The sequence below is a fragment of the Macaca mulatta genome, chromosome 2 (assembly GCF_049350105.2).
Source record: "Macaca mulatta isolate MMU2019108-1 chromosome 2, T2T-MMU8v2.0, whole genome shotgun sequence".
In the NCBI taxonomy this organism is placed as follows: Eukaryota; Metazoa; Chordata; class Mammalia; order Primates; family Cercopithecidae; genus Macaca; species Macaca mulatta.
In genome coordinates this window covers 44,729,048-44,748,539 of record NC_133407.1, presented here as the reverse complement: position 1 = coordinate 44,748,539, position 19,492 = coordinate 44,729,048, and the positions used below count along the sequence as shown (strand labels likewise).

Here is a 19,492-nt window from a genome sequence, read left to right as displayed (position 1 = left end):
TACGGCCTCAGGGTCATCAAAGGCTATTTGAAGCATGAGGTATGGGAAGAATCCAAGCCCATATTTTTTTATCCTTAAGAAGATCTAAGTGTGCTGTCAGAAAAGTGAGAGTTCAGAGTTCAGTGAGGAATTTCAGGCTACACTAAAATTTTCATATTTTAACTGGGGGCAGCTCTAAGATTTTGTACATTTAAAACCCTGAAAAATATTCTAGAAGAGAGATGGAATTAATAAAACATTTTCCCTTAAAAAAAAATCACTTCTTCCATTACTTATTTCTTCTGCGTTTTGAGAAACTTCTTGAAAGTGTGGCCCTTCTAATGAACTCCAAGGAGCTTTCTCAGGTTACCTCCACAGGGGACCAGAACACAATTATTTTGATTTGAATGATTTCTTGAAGAGTTGAACAATAAGACAAATGGAGCACCATTAATGCATTTTCTTATATTTTCCATTTAGTAGCAAATGTAAAAGGGTGTTGGTTATGGTCTTAAATAATAGTAGCCATCTCTTTTTTAAAAAAAATTCAGGTTAGTTTTACATAGAGTAAAATGTGTACATCCTCCATGTGCAGTTTAACGAGTTTTGAAAATGTATACATTCATGTAATCATTACTCAAATCAAGAGAGGGATCATTTCCCTCACTGCTGAAAGCTTTTCCACACCCTTTTCTAGTCAATACCCCTCGCTGAGAGGCAGTCATTCTGATTTCGATTCCTATATATTAATTTTACTTGTTCTCAAACTTCATGAGAGCAGAATCATATAGTTAAGTAGTCTTTTGTGCCTGGATTCTTTGGCTCAACATAATCTAAAGATTATAAAGATTCAGCCATGCTGTTGTCTGCATCAGTTGTTCCCACTGCCCCCCGCCTTTTTGTTTTCTTTTTGAGATGGAGTCTTACTCTATCACCCAGGCTGGAGTGCAGTAGCATGATCTCGGCTCACTGCAACCTCCACCTCCTGGGTTCAAGCAATTCTCTTGCTTCAGCCTCCTGAGTAGCTGGGATCACAGGCATGCACCACCACACCTGGCTAATTTTTGTATTTTTAGTACAGACGAGGTTTTATCATGTTAACCGGGCTGGTCTTGAACTCCTGACCTCAAGTGATCTGCCCACCTCAGCCTCCCAAAGAGCTTGGGATTGCAGGTGTCAGCCACTGTGCTTGCCACCTTTTTTTTTTTTTTTTTTTAAACTGCTGAGTAGTGTTCCATTCTATGAATATATCATTATTCTGTTGATGAACATTTGGGTTGTTTCCAGGTTGGGGCTATTATTATAAATATGAAGATTTTAAAAAGCAGCTTTGAAGATTGTTTTGTAAGTCTTTTTGTGGATGTATATTTTCTTTTTTCTTGAGCAAATACCTAAGAATAGATGATAGCATAGAAGAGATCATAGGGTAAGTATATATTTAACTTTAAAAAATAACTGCCTGTTTTCCAAAGCAGCTATTCCATATTTCATTCCTGCCAGCAATGAATGAAAGAGTTCTGATTCCTCTACATCTTCACCAAGACTTAGTGTTATCAGTCTTCTTAATTTGAGCTATTCTAGGTTGGTATATAGTGGTGTTTCATTGTGATTTTAATTTGATTTTCTGATGAGGCATAATGGGCACATTTTCATGTGCCAACTACCTATTTAGACTTCTTCTTCTGTGAAACATCTTTTCAATTTTTTTGCCCAATATCCAGCTCTTTAATAAATCTTATTGAGGATATGACCCTCTCAGGCAGTATTCTGTTGACTGACTACATTCTTTAATAGAGAAGCTAAATGTTGTAGAGACATTGAGGCAGCAGTGGTAGAAATAAAATTGCTGGGTAAGAGCATTAGATTTATTCATTCGTTCATTAATTCATTTTTAGAGATGGGGACAAGGTCTCCCTGTGTTGCCCAGGCTTGTCTCAAACTCCTGGCCTCAAGTGATCCTTGCACCAGAGCCTCCTGAGTAGCTAGGATTGTAGGTGTAAGCCACCACACCTGGCTAAGAACATTGAATTTAGAGCTTTCCAAACAGTTTAAATTTGACAGGACAAATATAGAAGCAACCATTTTATTTGTAAAAGCCTCCACATGCTATTTCAATTCAGAGTTTCAAAATACAGAGAACAGGTACTCTCTAGAACCTCAGCATAAAATTCATGTTTGGAAAATACCTGAAAGTGGTGTTACAGCTTATGTAACATCAGATTTTTTCCATATGTATATTTTGAAATGTATAATTTTATTTAAGGATGTCCAAATTTGTGTCATAATGGACATGTGTCCATTAAAAAGCCCATCAAAAAAACACTTTGCTTTACAAGTTGGCATATTCAAAAATATAAACACAAAGATGTCATATCAGAGATAAAATAATCTCTAAGATTCCAATTCTAAGAGGCTCTGAAAAGAAAGTATATGCAGCAGCAACTACCCAAGTATCAGGAATTGTTAATTGTTAATATCAATTGTGGCTGATAATATAGGTTGAGTCATTCAACATCCATTCCCAATTATTCTTTTCCTTTTCTTCCTTTACTGTGAAAGCTGGAAAACCAAAAGCTTCATCTCTGATTTTTCCCATGTGACGTAATTCTGGCCAGTAAGCTACAGACTAAAGACACTGGGGAGGCATGCGCCTGTAATCCCAATTACTCAGGAGGCTGAGGCACAAGAATCACTTGAACCCAGGAGGTAGAGGTGGAGGTTGCAGTGAGCAGGGATCGCACCACTGCACTCCTGCCTGGGTGACAAAATGAGACCCTGTCTCAAAAACAAAAAACAAAAAACAAAAGACACTGGTGAGAGGAGCCCTTTACCGAGTACAAGTCAATGTCTCGCTAAAAAAAAAAAAATCATTTTTCTCAAGAACATAAATATGAGGCCTGTCTGAAAGTACAGCATTCATCTTGGGAACATGAAAGACAGGGCAGGAGAATAAGCCATCACTCTGACATGGTCAAGAGCAGACAGCAGAAAGCCTGGTTTCCGATGGCACTACTGATCTGCTGTACCAGCCCTGGACTTCCTACCCCTGGACTTCTTACTGTGTGAGACAATAACACCCCTATCTGTTTAAGCAGCAGAGGTTTTCTGGTATTTGTTGCCAAGTGTATTGCCAGCTGATTCACTAGTGTTTGAAAGAAGATACCATACCAAACACAAAATTAACTGCTTATATTATGCACCATTATCTCTTTATTAAACCTGATTTTATCAAAGACATAATTGATTTTTCAAGGAACCCCCAGTATTAAGACCTCATTATACTTCTGCATGAGCAGAAGGGCTTAACACTTTCACCCCATTATCTGCTCTTGGAACCAAATTTGAAACTATTAATAAATGTTAGTAATAACCTGCTCCAATATTGTTTTAGCATTTATGAAAACTGTACCAATTATTTTAATATGCTATTTTTTACCAATGATATCTTCATACGCTCTTAGTGTTTTAAAACAAACATAAATTCCCTTTTTAGCATACGAACATTTGCATTTAGATCAGAAATCATAGCAGTATAATAAAACAGGGGTCCCCAATGCCTGGGCCATGGACCAGTACCAGTCCCCGGCCTGTTAGGAACTAGGCTGCACAGCAGGTGGGGAGCAGCCAGCGAGCAGTACTGCCTGAGTTCCGCCTCCTGTCGGGTCAGCGGCAGCATTAGATTATCATAGGAGCACCAACCCTATTGTGAACTGTGCATGTGAGGGATCTAGGTTGGGTGCTCTTTATGAGAATCTAACTAATGCCTGAGGATCTGAGGTGGAACAGTTTCATCCCAAAACCATCTTCCATCCCACCATGGAAAAATTGTCTTCCATGAAATCTGTCCCTGGTGCCAAAAAAGTTGGGGAACCACTGTACTAAAACAATAAAATTGTATACAACGCCACGAAATGGTTGGGCCAATAGTTGAAAACAGAATATACGGCTCTAAAATCTCTCTATAAATGAAGTTTGTTTGTAGCTCTACAGAACTAAAAACTGAAATATGTGAACAAACTTTAAAAAAGCAATTTTGGAGGAAAATACATTTAGAGAAGGTATTCTACTGAGACAGGGTTAAGCAAGTGGTGAAGAATGTTGATTCCAGAGCCAGACTGCCTGCATTCGGACCATTTTCCTTCCGCCAGTGTCATCTTAGGCAGGTTGTTAGTCAGCTCGGGATGCCAAACAAAATGTCATGGGCTGGGTTTTGTGGCTGAAACAACAGAAATTTATTTTCTCACAATTTGGGAGGCTGGCAAGTCTAACATCAAGGTGCCAGCAGGGCTGATGGCTGGGGAGTGCTCTCTCCTGGAGCTGCCTTCTCATTGTGTCCCTACATAGTTTTCTTGGGTATGTTCATGAAAAGAGAGATATCCCTCTCATCCTCTTCTTATAAAGCCACCAACTGCCTCAAAATATCATCACATTGGGGGTTAGGACTTCGACATCTGAATTTTGGGAAGACACAATTCAGTCCATAGCAGCAGGTTATGTAACCTCTCGGTGCCTACATTGCCTTAGCTGTAGAAAGAGTTGATAATAATGGAAAGGGTTTTTGCAAGGATTAAGTGAGTTAATACATGTAAAGCTCTTAGAAAAGAATTTGATGCATAATAAAGGCTATACAAGTTTGATTATCATCACTGGCCATATTTTAGCAAATTTCTGGTAGGGAATTCTCACTTCCCAAAAATATGATCAAAATGTATTGAAGTTATTAATCAGGGTTTCTCAACCTCACTGCTGATGACATTTTGGGGCCTGACAGTTCTTTGCTGTGGGGTTGTCCTATGCCTTGTGGACGATTAGCAGCATCCCTGGCCTCTACCCACTAGATGCTGGTAGCACCTCCACTCCGTTGTGGACATCCACAAACGTCTCCAGACATCGCCACATGTCCTCTGTGAGGTAAAATCACCCCTGGCTGAGAACCAATGCTATCCATCTATTAAAGACACAGAAGCAGCTACATGAATTTATAGCTTAAAATATTGTCATTTTGCAAACTTAAGAAATTCTTACAAAACCTAAAGAATGGGAAACTATGTCAATAATCCATTTTTATAGTAAACACTGAGGTTTTTCATATAATTTGGAACCTTTGTATTTTTTTTTCTCCAGGTCCAGTGAATTTGGCAGCTAAGGATTTAAAAACATATACTTCTTTCCTTTTGTTAAGGATAAGATGTAATTAGTAAAGTAAGGTTCATGTTCAATATCCTAGTTTCAAGATAATCTTTTGAAGATATGCAGGTTACTTAAAACAGATTTTGATATATCACTGAGGTGTCCATGATTCTGAAATTCTGATAAAACAGAATGGATCATCTACATTGTGCTGTCCAATAGAATTTTCTTCACTGAAGGGAATATTCTGTTCTGTAATATCCAATATGGAAGCTACTATCCATATATGACCACTTGAGCCCTTGAAATGTGGCTAGTGTAACCATGGGACTGAATTTTTAATTTCATTGTAATTAATTAAATTTTACACAGTTACATGTGGCTAGTAGCTATACTATTAGACAACACAGATCTATACACATAAAGAAATGATTATGTTATTTTCTTCCTTAATAGGGTCTTTTTGTCAGTGGGCAGACCCCCATACCCCACACATACCACTTACCACATGTTAAATACAATAGAAATGGGTTTTTATAATCCACACAAGAAATGGTTCTTGTAGTCACATATGGTGTAATGCTGTAGTAGAATATGGTTTCTTGCTTCTACTTCTCTTAGAAGGTTCAACACTTTATACTTTACAATTCTGTTGTAAAGCTAACATTCCCTAACAGACCCTGCAGTCTCTGAAGAGAGAAGACTTATTTTTATTAAAATTCTTTGTCATTATGGTGAAGCCCCATATATAGCAGGCATGCAATAAACTTTTATTATAAAGATATAATATTAAAAATGTATAATTTTTGTAAAAGTAGAAAAAGCAGAGCTAGAGTTAGTATGGCAGAGGTTAATTTACAATGAAGGTATAAGAATGACTTAAATAAATGAGTTTAAGTCCCAATAAATTTACATAGTTGGTAGGCATCTCCTTAAAGGCTAGGATAAAATGCAAATGGCATAGAACATTTCACCTGTGCTGAAATAGTTTAAAGAGTTTTTTAGCGAGATTTTCACCTGGGCAGTTTTTTTGTTTTTCTTTTTGTTTTGTTTTGAGATGGAGTCTCGCTGTGTTGCCCAGCCTGGAGTGCAGTAGCTATTCACAGGCATGACCATCACACACTAGAGCCTTAAACTCCTGGCCTCAAGCAATCCTCCTGCCTCAGCCTCCCAAATGGCTGAGACTGCAGGTGTGTGCCACTGCACTCTGCTTGAGCAGTTTTTTCTAACTCTATTCCTTGCCCTGCTTGGTACACACACACTTCTTTGGGAACCACTGTGGGAGAACCCATTGTTGCTGACAGGAATGTGTTGGGGTAGTTAAAAAAAAAAAAGGTTATAAACCACTCTCCTGAAAACTCATGTTGGCAATTGTTTTACAGGTTGTAGCTGCACACAAACATCATAATTCTTAGAAGAAGTATCTCTGCAAACAATATTCCTTTCTTAAAGGCAATTCTATAATTAAGGCAAAGAGGTTACCAGCATCAGTAGTGATCTATATAACAATGGCTGACATTTGTTGAGTGCTTACTGTTTCAAGTACTGTTCTTGCAGCTAAAATGCAATTATTTAATCTTCATAACAACTCCATGAGGTAGATAACAATGTTATCCCATTTTAGTTGAGGAAACAGGCACAGAGAAGTTAAGGATTTTGTGCAAGATCACACAGCTAGTAAATGATAGAGCCAACATTTCAAGCGGGGCTGATTCTGAAACTGTAGTCTTAATTCTATGTTATACTGCAGCTACACTCACCCAGGGAAAGTGCTTGCTTGTAACCAACACAGGAAAAGCAGATTCCATTCCAACCACTGACTCAGATTTATCAAGCGTACAGCTAAGAGAAAGCAGCAGGTTGATTGCAAAGCTTACTCCCACTCTGAAAGGCTATGAAAATGAAAATTGATGGTTGTATTAATAGAAGTAATGGTTTATACCATTACTTTTAATGGCAAAAAAACCACAATTACTTTTGCACCAACCTAATAGAAAAAGCTTAATTTTCTAAGCATATGAAGATTCCCAAAATCAACTATGCAAAAAATTTATTTTTATATTCATATTTCTTTTTTTTTTTTTTTTGAGATGGAATCTCACTCTGTCACCCAGGCTAGAGTACAGTGGCACGATCTCAGCTCACTGCAAGATATTTCTACCAAGATGGAAAACCTAAAATTAAAATGAGACCTCACCAAAACCTTTTCTTAATATAAAATCTTGGCTGGGTATGGTGGCTCATGTCTGTAATCCCAGCACTTCAGAAGGCCAAGGTGGGAAAATCGCTTGAGAACTCAGGAGTTCAACTCCAGCCTGGGCAACATAGGGAAACCCCATCTGTACAAAAAAATAAAAAATCAGCTGGGTGTAGTAGTGTGCAACTGTGGTGCCAGCTACTTGGGAGGCTGAGGTGGGAGGATTGCTTGAGCCTGGGAAGTTGAGGCTGCAGTGAGCTATGATCATGCCAATGCACCCCAACCTTGGAGACAGAGACCCTGTCATAAGAAATATAACATAAAAATGTCAAAATAAAATCTGAAAATCATGTTGACTGATTAGAAAAACATAACAGGCAAGTTATTGAGGCCTTACTACCATTATTCACAAAAACTCACAGTGCTACAAGTAATCTAATCATGTTCACAATTAACTTTTTTTTTTTTTTTTTTGAGACGGAGTCTCGCTCTGTCACCCAGGCTGGAGTGCAGTGGCCGGATCTCAGCTCACTGCAAGCTCTGCCTCCCGGGTTCACGCCATTCTCCTGCCTCAGCCTCCCGAGTAGCTGGGACTATAGGCGCCCGCCACCTCGCCCGGCTAGTTTTTTGTATTTTTTGATAGAGACGGGGTTTCACCGTGTTAGCCAGGATGGTCTCGATCTCCTGACCTCGTGATCCGCCCGTCTCGGCCTCCCAAAGTGCTGGGATTACAGGCGTGAGCCACCGCGCCCGGCCACAATTAACTTTTTCTTATAAAATTTTTATTGAGAATAGTTAGGAGTGTTTTATTTCATAACTGAAAACATATTTTTAAAGTAATACTTCTACTAAAAGTGCTTCTAATGACTAAAATGAAACAGTAACTAACAGTTGCACTTAACAATGTGCTAGATACTGTGCTAAATTTATATAGTTAGTCCTCAATCCTCAAAAAAAACTAAAGAGGTAAGTATTATTATTATTTGAAACAGGGTCTTGCTCTGTTGCCCAGGATGGAATACAGTGGCAGGATCATGGCTCACTGCAGCCTTGACCTCCTGGGCTTAAGCAATCTTCCCTCCTCAGCCTTCTGAGTGGCTAGAATTACAGGTGCACACCACCACGTCTACTAATTTTGTTTTTATTTTCTGTAGAGATGAAGTCTCACTATGTTGCTCAGGCTGGTCTCAAACTCCTGGGCTCAAGCAATCCTCCTGCTTTGGCCTCCCAAAGTGCTGGGATTATAGGCATGAGTCACCATGCCCGGCCAAGTATTGTTATGTTATTATTATTATTACCTACTTTGCATATGAAGAAATTGAGGTATGGAGAGGTGAAGTAACTTGCTTAAAATCATACAAATAAATGGTGGAGCTAGGATTCAAATCCAGTTATCCTAGCTGTACTGCCACTAAGTGAGAGTATTAAAATGCAAAGAAAATACTTTTCCTGTAAGACATATTTTGCTGAACAAAACCTAATGATGGCAGAAATGGAATGACTTAAAGATGGAAAATAGGAACTTACATGCAAACATTTTTCAGTATTTTGTTATACTATTCAAACGTTCAATACAAAATAGATTAAAATTTAAAATATATTTGTACTTTAATTTTCCTTATAGCCAAATCAGTAACATTTTATTCTTTAAATATTTTTTTAAAAAACAAGGGCTGGGCCCAGCGTGATGGCTCATGCCTGTAATTCTAGCACTTTGGGAGGCTGAGGCGGGTGGATTACCTGAGGTCAGGAGTTCTAGACTACCCTGACCAATATGGTGAAACCCTGTCTCTACTAAATACAAAAAATTAGCTGGGCATGGTGGCGCATGCCTGTATAAATCACAGCTACTGGGGAGGCTGAGGCAGAAGAATCACTTGAACCCAGGAGGTGGCGGCTGCGGTGAGCCAAGATTGCGCCATTGCATTTCAGCCTGGGCAACAAGAGTGTAACTCCATCTCAAAAAAATAAATACAAACAAGGGTATACTAAACACTTAAATTTTCTCCTTTTCATTGCAGAGCACAAAACATTCATTACTCCAAACTACCCTGTGGCAAAAACTTAATATTTATTTATTTATTTATTTATTTGGAGACAGGGTCTTGCCATGTTGCCCAGGTTGGAGTGTGGTGGCTATTTACAGGTATGATCATGGTATACTGCAGTCTCAAACTTCCAGGCTCAAGGAATCCTCCCGCCTCATCCTTCCAAGTAGCTGAGACTACAGGTATGCACCACCGTGCCTGGCTCCATGGCAATAACTTAAAAAGCAGCAAAGTGCTTTTTCTTACAGTTACTTTCATATTTCTTTTTTTTTTTTTTTTTGAGACAGAGTTTCGCTCGCTGCCCAGGCTGGACTGCAGTGGTACGATCTTGGCTCACTGCAATCTCTGCCTCCTGGGTTCAAGAGATTCTACTGCTTCAGCCTCCCGAGTAGCTGGGATTACAGGCACTTGCCACCACGCCCGGCCAATTTTTATTAGAGACAGGGTTTCACCATCTTGGCTAGGCTGGTCTCGAACGCCTGACCTCAGTTGATCCGCCCGCCCTGGCCTCCCAAAGTGCCTGGATTACAGCGTGAGCCATCGTGTCCAGCCATGTCCAAGCATTTCTATACTGAAATACAACTGAATTATAAGTTCTTTTTAGTTCTGTCATATAACAATTATATACATTTAAATTATATGTGTAGGAAATATATTTATGAATTTCACTGCATGACAGTAAAGGGGGATACAGTACTTTTATAAAAAAGGAAGCAATGGGACTGACAGAGTTAAGATTTACTGATAGCGGTCAGCCGTAATAACACAATTTGCATAGGCGGAAAATTAAATAGCGACAGATAACTAATGTTTGTTTCTAATGCAAGAGTAAAATAAAATCAGCATCATTTAATCAAATGGAAAGAAAAACCTGTTCGATGCTTAACTTTTGTGTTGGAACCCAAAATTGTCCCAGCATTCCTTCTGATGAGTATGTATTAAACTTTCGGACGGCTGTGCAGATGAGCTATGATCATGGCAGGCTGGGCAGCATCAACGCTGCTTTGTCACAGCGCCTTCTCTTCCCTCAGATGCTGGTGTGTAGCATAAACAGGGCTTTGTTAGGTGGCGGGACTGTGGTTTTGCTGTGTGGAAAATCAAATTGTTAGCGCCATCCTCCACATTTCATTTACATACTGTCACACTGCCTAAAGTAACCTGACATTCTACTGCTTTCCTCTTCAATGCAAAGCCGTGTATCTGGTTCACATTTTAAGGATGCAACCTTCTAAAAAGGTCAAACAGAAAGTTACTAAAACAGTTTACTGCACAATGATAAATTCAAATGGCCAAAGATATTTGTATAATTTTTTCAGTAGCTAGAGAGACAACTGTGAAAAAATATAAAGCAAAAATTTCCAGAAAAATGTGATTCATAAAAAGTAACCCATACAAAAGCATAATTTTAATTTTTTATTCTAATTGTTACGTTTTTAAACATTCCCTTAGATTTATCCACATCCCTTAGATTTAAAAATTCAGAATGGCAAACTGAATCTGCAGATGTGAAAAGTTAAGATTCTAAGGTTTTTTCTTAAATTCATATCAGTAGACTCTATCACAGAAGAATCCAAAATGAACTTGTGGTCCGTTATTTGTTACAAATAACCTCCCCTTAGTGTGAAACAGTTTGATAAAGTTTAGTATTTTCTTGTACTGTTTCCAGGTAATAAACCTTAAATTTCATTATTACCAAATGAAAAAGCAAATGAATATGAAATTTTTCAAATTAAATCAAAGTATTTACTTGACAAATTAGTTTATTAAGTTTAAGGTTGCACATAAAATTATAATGACAATTCAAATAAGGTAAGCAGAATAAACCATTTATTAAAACACTGTGTGATAAAATAAACTTTTTGACCCAATGCTACACTGGTAAACATTTTCCCTTATTAACATGTTACCTAAAACACAGTTAAATTATATCATCTGGGCCGGGCGCAGTGACCCACACCTGTAATCCCAGCACTTTGCGAGCCAAGGTGGGCGGATCACCTGAGCTCAGGAGTTCGAGACCAGCCTGGTCAACATGGGGAAACCTGTCTACTAAAAACACAAAAATTAGCCAGGTGTAGTGGCACATGCCTATAATCCCAGCTACTCGGGAGGCTGAGGCAGGAGAATCGCTTGAACCTGGGAGGCGGAGGTTGCAGTGAGCTGACATCATGCCACTGTACTCCAGCCTGGGTGGCAGAGCAAGACTCCACCTCAAAAAAAAAAAAAAAAAAATTACATCATCTGACCAGAACTAGAAAATACTTCTGTCCTTTACCACTCAATGATTGAACAGTGAGGTGAGTACAGATCTACGTTTTCTTGCTGAATGACAGAGAATAGTAACTTTAACGGCAATCAAAATTCCATATGCCTAAAAGTTAAATTTTATTTACCCCGTTCACTGGCCCAAACTTAAAATCCTCACATCACATAAAGATTTCATGGACCGCTCCCTTTCCCTGCCAAAAATACATATTAGGAACAAATTAAGAATAAGAGTTGGGTTTTAAACTGCACTTTATTTGTTACTATAACATTCTTTTTTAACTGATCAACCATAAGCATGCAAAAAGTTCTCTGAAACTGCTCCCACTGCCTGTTGTAGAGAAATGGGTAAATTATAAAGGTGATTCAATTTGGAGTTCTTTCCTTTTTTGTAGCACTTCTAAGCTGTGTGCGCGACACACACCACAGAGGTAGAAAGGACCATCTTTAATAAATTATCTTCTTAATCACAGAGAATTTCTGAAAATAAAACTGACAAAATGCTAAACCAAGGCTTTGATGAGTCCCAAAGGACCATAGATCCATCGGCTCCTATTTGAAGAATTCATCCCCTGGAGTGTTCTAGCCTTTGTAGGGCACTGGATTACAAGATCCACCAGGGCTCTGAACAACCGCACTAAGAAGCCGTCTAACCACTCTCATTTGCCGATTCTTTGGACCACCCAGTCCTGCTGGCAGAGAGGGCAGCGATTGTTCTGTTTCACCCACAGGGACATGCAGCAGTTGTGGAAGGAATGATTACATTCTCCCCAGACCACTGAAAGAAAGAAAAAGAAGAGTTGACATTACATATTTCAATTTAAATACTCAACTCAAAATTACAGCTTATTTTATATTACAAATAATAATCTTGAAAAAAGACAGTTAATTGGCCAAAATAATGTTTTTCTATCTATAAAGAAACAGAAACTTAAATGTGTAAGTTACACAGAGACATAAGTCACTGTTTGAGAGCCTTTCCATCCCCGTTCTAGAATCTATGGGTGATGTGATGACCCCTAGTTCCTACACAGCTCCACATGCTATCTTCTTGAACTTAGGAGATGAAAGGACTTGAACCTTCCTTAGATCTGACCTTCTCAGTTATGCACTGACCTTAGAGACCTTCTGGGCTTTATTTTATGGAAAAATGTCCTTCCAATTTTTATTTACCAAGACAGAATGAGTTGTAAATGTTTTTAGCATGCAGTAGGCTATTATAAATAACATGCTTCTAAATATTCAGTTGTGCATCTACTGAGCTGAGCTGTTTTCTAGAAGTAATGAATTGTTAGGTCATCCACAAGCAGTGCAATTCCTCATGTGACGATGAAATTTTCAAAGGGGCTGGCTGGAGAGAGAGGTCTCTCTGTGATCCAAGAAAGTGGCCTGCCCCTCACAATTCCCAAATTAATACTTTTTAAACAAGCAGCATGGAAGAAAAACTTTAAAACAAGGGAAATCATCCATAATCTAGAATGCAATCTCAAATTTGGTATTCATCTGTCCCTTGCTTGATCAACTGAGCTATATGACAAAAGAAAAAGATTAAATGAAAGAAATAAGGCAGAAAAAAAGAAAAACAATTCCTATGAAAATTTGCTACAGGGGGTAGGAAGCAAGGGTGAAACATTCTAAGTGTTTCAGGAGGAAGAACTGGATCAAAACTGCAAGAATCAATATTAAGTTCTATGTACATCATGTATTTGTGTTCTATGTACACCATGCAAACACAAAATACAAAGCCGATCTTTTATTCTAAGAAAATCTGTAAACATGTTTATATAGCAATCCAGACTTGATCACCTCAAGAACTAGGGCATAAAAATCTTTGAACTGCCTAAAATATTTAGCCTACGACAACTTTTATAGTCTAAGACTCTAAAGAAAATTTGATACACAAACCACATTCCAAAAACATACTTGAGACTTAGAATTTTTCTACTCTGGTTTTAAAGTTAAATACTGTATTATAAAAGTATTGAAAAGTGAAATGCCTTATTAGAACCAAAAGTGACCCATAACATAGCCAAAATTCAAATAATGTTTTGACATTCTGATTTTCTAATTTTCTAAATAGAAAATATTTAATTTTTGATTACCAAAATGTTTATTATGACCATGTCTGGAATATATAACCAATTCTTAATTATGGCAATAAAAGGATTTGCAGGTTCACTCCATTAAACTCTTCTGAGAACCAACATATTTTATATTAATAATGGATCACTGCTTTACAGTTTATTTTTGTGTATTGATAAAGTCAATCTTAATTTCAAATTCAAACATCCCTACTGAGAGAAAACCTTCAGTTGAAAAAGCAAGAGAGCGAAATTACAACATACCAACACAGTCCTCTTGTTTGTTTTCAGCTTGACATCTAAGACAGGCATCTAAAAGTAAACAAACAGCAATTCTCATTCTGATGCTCAGAATGTAATTTTTAAAAACCAGACACTTCAAAGTCAAAAGCTCTAAGGGTTAGAGATGGCAGTAAAGACTCATACTATTAATTTCTCATCTGAATATAACTATTTAAAGAGGAATAAAGTACAAGGCATTCTACTAATTTACTTATAACCAGGAGCAATTTCACAACAGTTAACAACAAATCCTCTATTTTTATAAGCTCTGATGAAAAGATGTCCTGACAGTGCCAATAGAGAAAATTACTAGAGAAAAATATGCCACACTCCACTATATTCGAAGTTACTATATGCTTACTGGGCATGCTCACGGGCAGTTTATTTTCAAGACACCCTTTAAATAAACCATATATATATGTTAGCATTTGTTTATACATACATCAAAAAACACTAGGATACCCAAGGAACCAATAATAAAGTTTACTGAGAGGGTGTGGAATGGGAAGGAGAGTTTTCACTCCTCTTCCAGGTAATATACATACCTTCCTCAATTTCTGAACTATGTGAATATATAACTTATATAAAAACTAAATTGAAAAAATTTGATTCTTTTATAAACAAGTTTTTTAAAGTCATCCATACTTACTGATACATAAGTTTTCCTTCAGCAACTCATAAAAAGCAACTTTTTACTTTCTACCCTAAGACACTTGAGACTTCCTCTAAAATGAACTGCTTTGTATGCTTCTAATAGGTTGCTACTGATGGTCATCCAGACAAGGCTGGTGAGAAGCCAGTGAGACACAAAGGGGAAAGCAAGGGCTGCGGAGCCAGATCTACAGTCAAATCCCATTTCACTGGCATTTATTAGGTTCATGGCCTTGGACCAATTACGAACTCCAATTCCCTCATCTGTAAAAAAGGGACAATACCGTGAGGTATTTATACATTAAGTGGGAATGATATATACTGGTGAGAATTTTATAGATAAAATAAGTAAATACTAGATATCCCTAAGCACTAAGGTTTTTTTCTTTGTAAGAAAATGCTTGGGAGCTAAATGATGAGAACACATGGACACACAGCAGGGAACAACACACACTGGGGCCTTTTGGAGGGTGGAGGGTGGAGAGGATCAGGAAAAATAACTAATGGGTACTAGGCTTAATACCTGGGTGATGAAATAATCTGTACGACAAACCCCTGTGACACAAGTTTACCTATGTAACAAACCTACACTTATACCCCTGAATCTAAAATAAAAGTTTTAAAAAAAAATACTTCCTTTACAGGTAAGTCTGAGCCCAAAGCATTTACCCAGCAATGGTAAAGTACTTTAATAAATTACTTTATTAGTGGTTTCTTGGGTATCCTTCTAGAATTTCTTGATGTACATATAAACAAATACTAACATTATATGTATGGGCTATTTAAAAGGGTGTCTTGAAAATGAACTGTCCATGAGCATGCCCAGTGAGCTTACAGTAACTTCTAATATAGTGGAGTAGGTGTAAACACTAAAAATGAGATCCTAAAGGCTGTACTAGAAGTTTTCAAAATTCAATCTGGAATACTATCAGCTTAATGAAAAAAGTAATATAGAATATTTTAGGGACCAAAAATGGACTCATTCACTAGCTGGAAGAGGAGTCAGTGTTGGGTAAAAGGAAGTTCAAACCAACAGAAAATAGTTTTTAACATAAATAGGAGAAAAATAATTCTGTAAAAATAGAAACACGGTGGAGTTGAAGCCTGCTTCTCTTCTTATACTGGGTTTTGCTCAGGCATTTGTTTGCTCCTCTCCACATGCTCTTACCCTTAAAAACACACCACCGCCCTAGTCTCTTCAGTGTGGATTAAAAACAACCACTGCCTCCTGAGGTTTTCTTCAATCCCACAATTACTCCTCTGTGCAAGGAGTTATGCACTGGAGACACCAAAATGACCAAGGCTGGGTCTCAAGGGGCTCACCAGCAAATGGGGACGTAGACAGACAACTAAATATCATGAGGGTTGTGATACAACAGTGAAGACGTGCTACCTGTATCTGGCTCTAGTTCTGTGCAATCACAGAATTTTAACATTAAGGTTGGTGATCCCAACTGCCTCTTTACAAATTAGGAAAATAAGGCTCCCAAAAGTTACGTGAAATATCTAAGGTGATACAGTCATGAAGGGTTACCCTGGCTATTATAACTGGCTCTACTAGCAAACCTATTCAACGCTTTTCATCAGCACTTTGCTCACTATGCAATCATCACTCTTTTCTGAATGAAGGGAGGATAGTGGAAACGAAGATGAGAGTGTTATCCATATCAGAATGGGCTGACGGGCAAATCTTGGGAGCAGAAAGTATAATAAATCACAAGTGTGAGATAAATTCCAAATACTAAGGAAAGGGAACAAAGTGGGTTCTTGTTGCTGAATCTAGGAATCTCTAAATTACGCTTATAGCTCTAATGTAGATTATCAAAACTGACCCAAATCTACACAAATTCCTAAAGTTGCAGATAAAAGATAAAAATTTGCTTTAATGATCTTCCTAGAATCTAAAACAGCACATTTCTAAGGAGTACAATAACACCTTTTAGAAGGGTGCTAGGGTAAAGACTAGGAAGTCTGGAAAAAAAGTTTCCTTCTGCTGTCACCTGACCTCTAAGTGGGTTTTAACACCTCATAAACAAAATACAAAGGTCTAGCCTAGAATACTTTCCTGAACCCAAAGTACAGCTGTTTGCAAATATGCAAGACTGATCCTGTAGTAGCAGAATACTTGCTATAATTAGAAAGTTTATGATGAAATGTGTCATTTATAGCCTATACTTTGACCTACATTAAAATATCTCAGTAAAGTTTATTTGTTGCAAAGTTTCAATCATTATTTCAGGTTATACATTTCCACTTACTGCTTAAATGTTTTTCCTTCGGGGAGGAAATAGCTTTTTGGGAGAGAAATCTTTTGAAAATACCCTTTGGGAACATTATTTTTAAACTGAAAAGGAACTAAGTGAAAGTTTAGTTTCCTTTAAACTAAAGGAATTTATTTAGGAGATAAAATGTTTAGCAAAACTTGTATTGCAAAAAAAAAAAAAAAAAAAAAAAAAAAGTCTCTTGGATCAGTTAAAAAATGCTTCCCAAACTGGAAACTATGATTCCTAAGTGAGGGTAGGGGCAGCTGTACTGCTGGCAAATAAACTAGATACTTTTAAAGCCTAATATGTTTTGTTTGTTTGTTTTTGAGACAGGGTCTCATTCTGTCACCCAAGCTAGAGTATCGTGGCAGTGGCAGGAAAAAGGCTCACTGTAGCCTCGACCTCCTGGGCTCAAGGGATCCTCCCACCTCAGCCTCCTGAGTAGCTGGAGGCCACCATGCCTGGTCACTTTATTTTAATTTTTAATTGTAGAGATAGGGTCTTGCGATGTTGCCTAGGCAGGTCTCAAACTCTTGGGCTCAAGTGATCCATATAAAATAAGTGGGTCATGTCTAATAACAAGGTCTTTCAAAAGTAAAAGGTAAAAATATCTGAATCCAATTGTTGTAAATCCTCTTTGAAACAAGCCCTTAGAATAAAAGACAAAAGAGCATAAATTGAGAAATCTCTTGATTCTGGTAGGTTTAAAGTCTCATCCCCCCTCAAGGACAGCAATTCTCTTTATGTTCTCCAATTCTCTCATTTTTCAAGACAAGTCAGTTTTCAAACTACAGAAATGTCTGTTTTCTTTAACTACCCTCAATAAAGAACTCCACTGAAGATGCTCTCACAGTAATTTTAAATGCCCTATCTGAAAATACAACTTGCATTTAAACAGCACTTGCTTTTCAAAGTGGTCTGAGATCTTAGAACCATATAAAATATAACAAGAGTAAGCTGTTCTGAAACATTTTGCTTGGTCTAATATTTTAACTCCAAATATCACAGAAAGAGGACATATTTGTAAGAGGGTTCTCCACAAAGGCATGACTCAGAGCAGGGCAGTATCTTCTCCAGGAAATGACATCCGATATGGAGAGGGGGGTGTAATGGAGGTGAAGTTCTACATTTCTGAAAAAAGGGCTTACAATTCTTCGGCTTCCATGAAACTTAGATATTCTTGAATCACACTGTCCCCTTCAAGCCACGCTAGTGCTATCTGACCCGTCTTAGATCAATCCAGATTTAAAAGCCATTCGAAGAGCGGCGGTAAGCTAATCCGGAAATGCAATGGCTGTGAACACTTTCCTGTGTACCTCGAGGAGAACTAAGGGTGTCGTTTTGTGGAAGATGACTCCGGAGCATCACTTTGATGGTGACCAAGACTATTAAAGTTCACTGCTGAATCACGGCCTTTACTCTGTCCACCTTGCGATGAGCTTTTAGAACAGGGGCTGGCCACACAAACCGAAGTGTTTCCTGCTAGTTCCCAACAATCACCCGGTTTTATTTTCCTGGTCACACCCATCACTACCTGAAATTACCTTGTTTACCTCCGTTTATTGCCCATTTCTCTCCCTAGAACACCAACCACCCGGCGCCGGGCGCCTGTTGCACAACCCCTCAGCCCTCAGGAGCCGCAACAGGATCGTGGCTCCGCGTTCCTCCGGCGCCCGGGCAGGGCGACCTCCACCCACTCCCCAAGGCAGGGGACTTTCCAAGGCTTCTGGCGGGCGCCCGTCCAGTCCCAATCCCGAAGTCGGCTCCCGGAGGCCGCAGCGCGGCCCCGGCCTTGCGTGCAGCGCTTACCCATCACCTGGACCCTGCAGATGGCGCACGTATCGCACTCAACGTCCCAGCTCCACATGGCCACCGCGTTCCACTTCTTGAGGGAGAACATCTTGTCGCCTCCCGACTTGGAGCCTGAGCTCCCGGAGTGAGACGCCAGGGCGCAGGTTTCCTCTCCGTCTTCCACGTCGGCCATGGCGGCGCCGCGGAGCCGACGGCGGAGACGTTGGCTTGGGGTAGGCGGGAGGCTAGGGCGGCTCTGCCGGGCCGCCCGACGGGCCACAGCGCCGCCCGCAGGCCGCAGGCCACCGTGGTGCCCAGACCCCGGCCACCCACGATTGGCTGGCGCGGCCCAGTGACGTCACCGGACGCCAGCGGCGGGGGGGCAGGCAGGCCCCGCCCCCGCCCTCCTGGGGCGACCGAGCGGGCTTGGGGCTTCTCGGGGCTACGCTGCCGAATCCGCCTGCCGCGCTGCGGGGTGTTACGTCTGAGCAGGCGCACAGATTGTGCTGGAATGTGTGTCCTGCTTTATGGCTTCATTAAAACTACTGCTCTCAGAAATAATCTTGTTAATTTACTTGTTTGTCTTTTCCCTCCCAAGTGTAAAACTCTATCAGAGCAGGGAATATGTTCTTATCACCACATTGTCCTCGGTATCTACAAAATGCCTGGCCACAAGAGGCACAATTATTTCTTGAGTGAATTAATGATCTTAAAGATCTAGAAATCTGGCTCAGTGATTCTCAGACTTTTTGGTCTCAGGACTCCTTTTCACTTAAAAATTATTAGTCCCTTAAAGAGCTTTTA

General features: G+C 39.1%; 1 protein-coding gene across 2 annotated transcripts; it reads right to left on the bottom strand.

The window, feature by feature from the left end:
- Positions 1 to 11,096: 11,096 nt before the first annotated feature.
- On the bottom strand, positions 11,097 to 19,014 carry RNF7 (ring finger protein 7). Of its 2 annotated transcripts, none has more exons than XM_015131944.3 (3): positions 18,714 to 18,910; positions 13,965 to 14,012; positions 11,097 to 12,397 (listed from the first exon to the last, which is right to left on the bottom strand). In XM_015131944.3, exons 1-3 carry the CDS (start codon positions 18,879 to 18,881, stop codon positions 12,341 to 12,343), a joined length of 273 nt encoding a protein of 90 aa, XP_014987430.1. In that variant the 5' UTR covers positions 18,882 to 18,910; the 3' UTR covers positions 11,097 to 12,340.
- Between the last annotated feature and the right edge of the window lie 478 nt (positions 19,015 to 19,492).

Excerpts from the sequence above, each read along its gene's own strand:
- RNF7 (XM_015131944.3), bottom strand. The coding sequence starts at position 18,881 with ATGGCCGACGTGGAAGACGGAGAGGAAACCTGCGCCCTGGCGTCTCAC. Across the intron at positions 14,013-18,713 it reads GCGCCATCTGCAGGGTCCAG|ATGCCTGTCTTAGATGTCAA; the intron begins GTGATGGGTAAG and ends GTTTACTTTTAG. Across the intron at positions 12,398-13,964 it reads CAAACAAGAGGACTGTGTTG|TGGTCTGGGGAGAATGTAAT; the intron begins GTATGTTGTAAT and ends TCTTTCTTTCAG.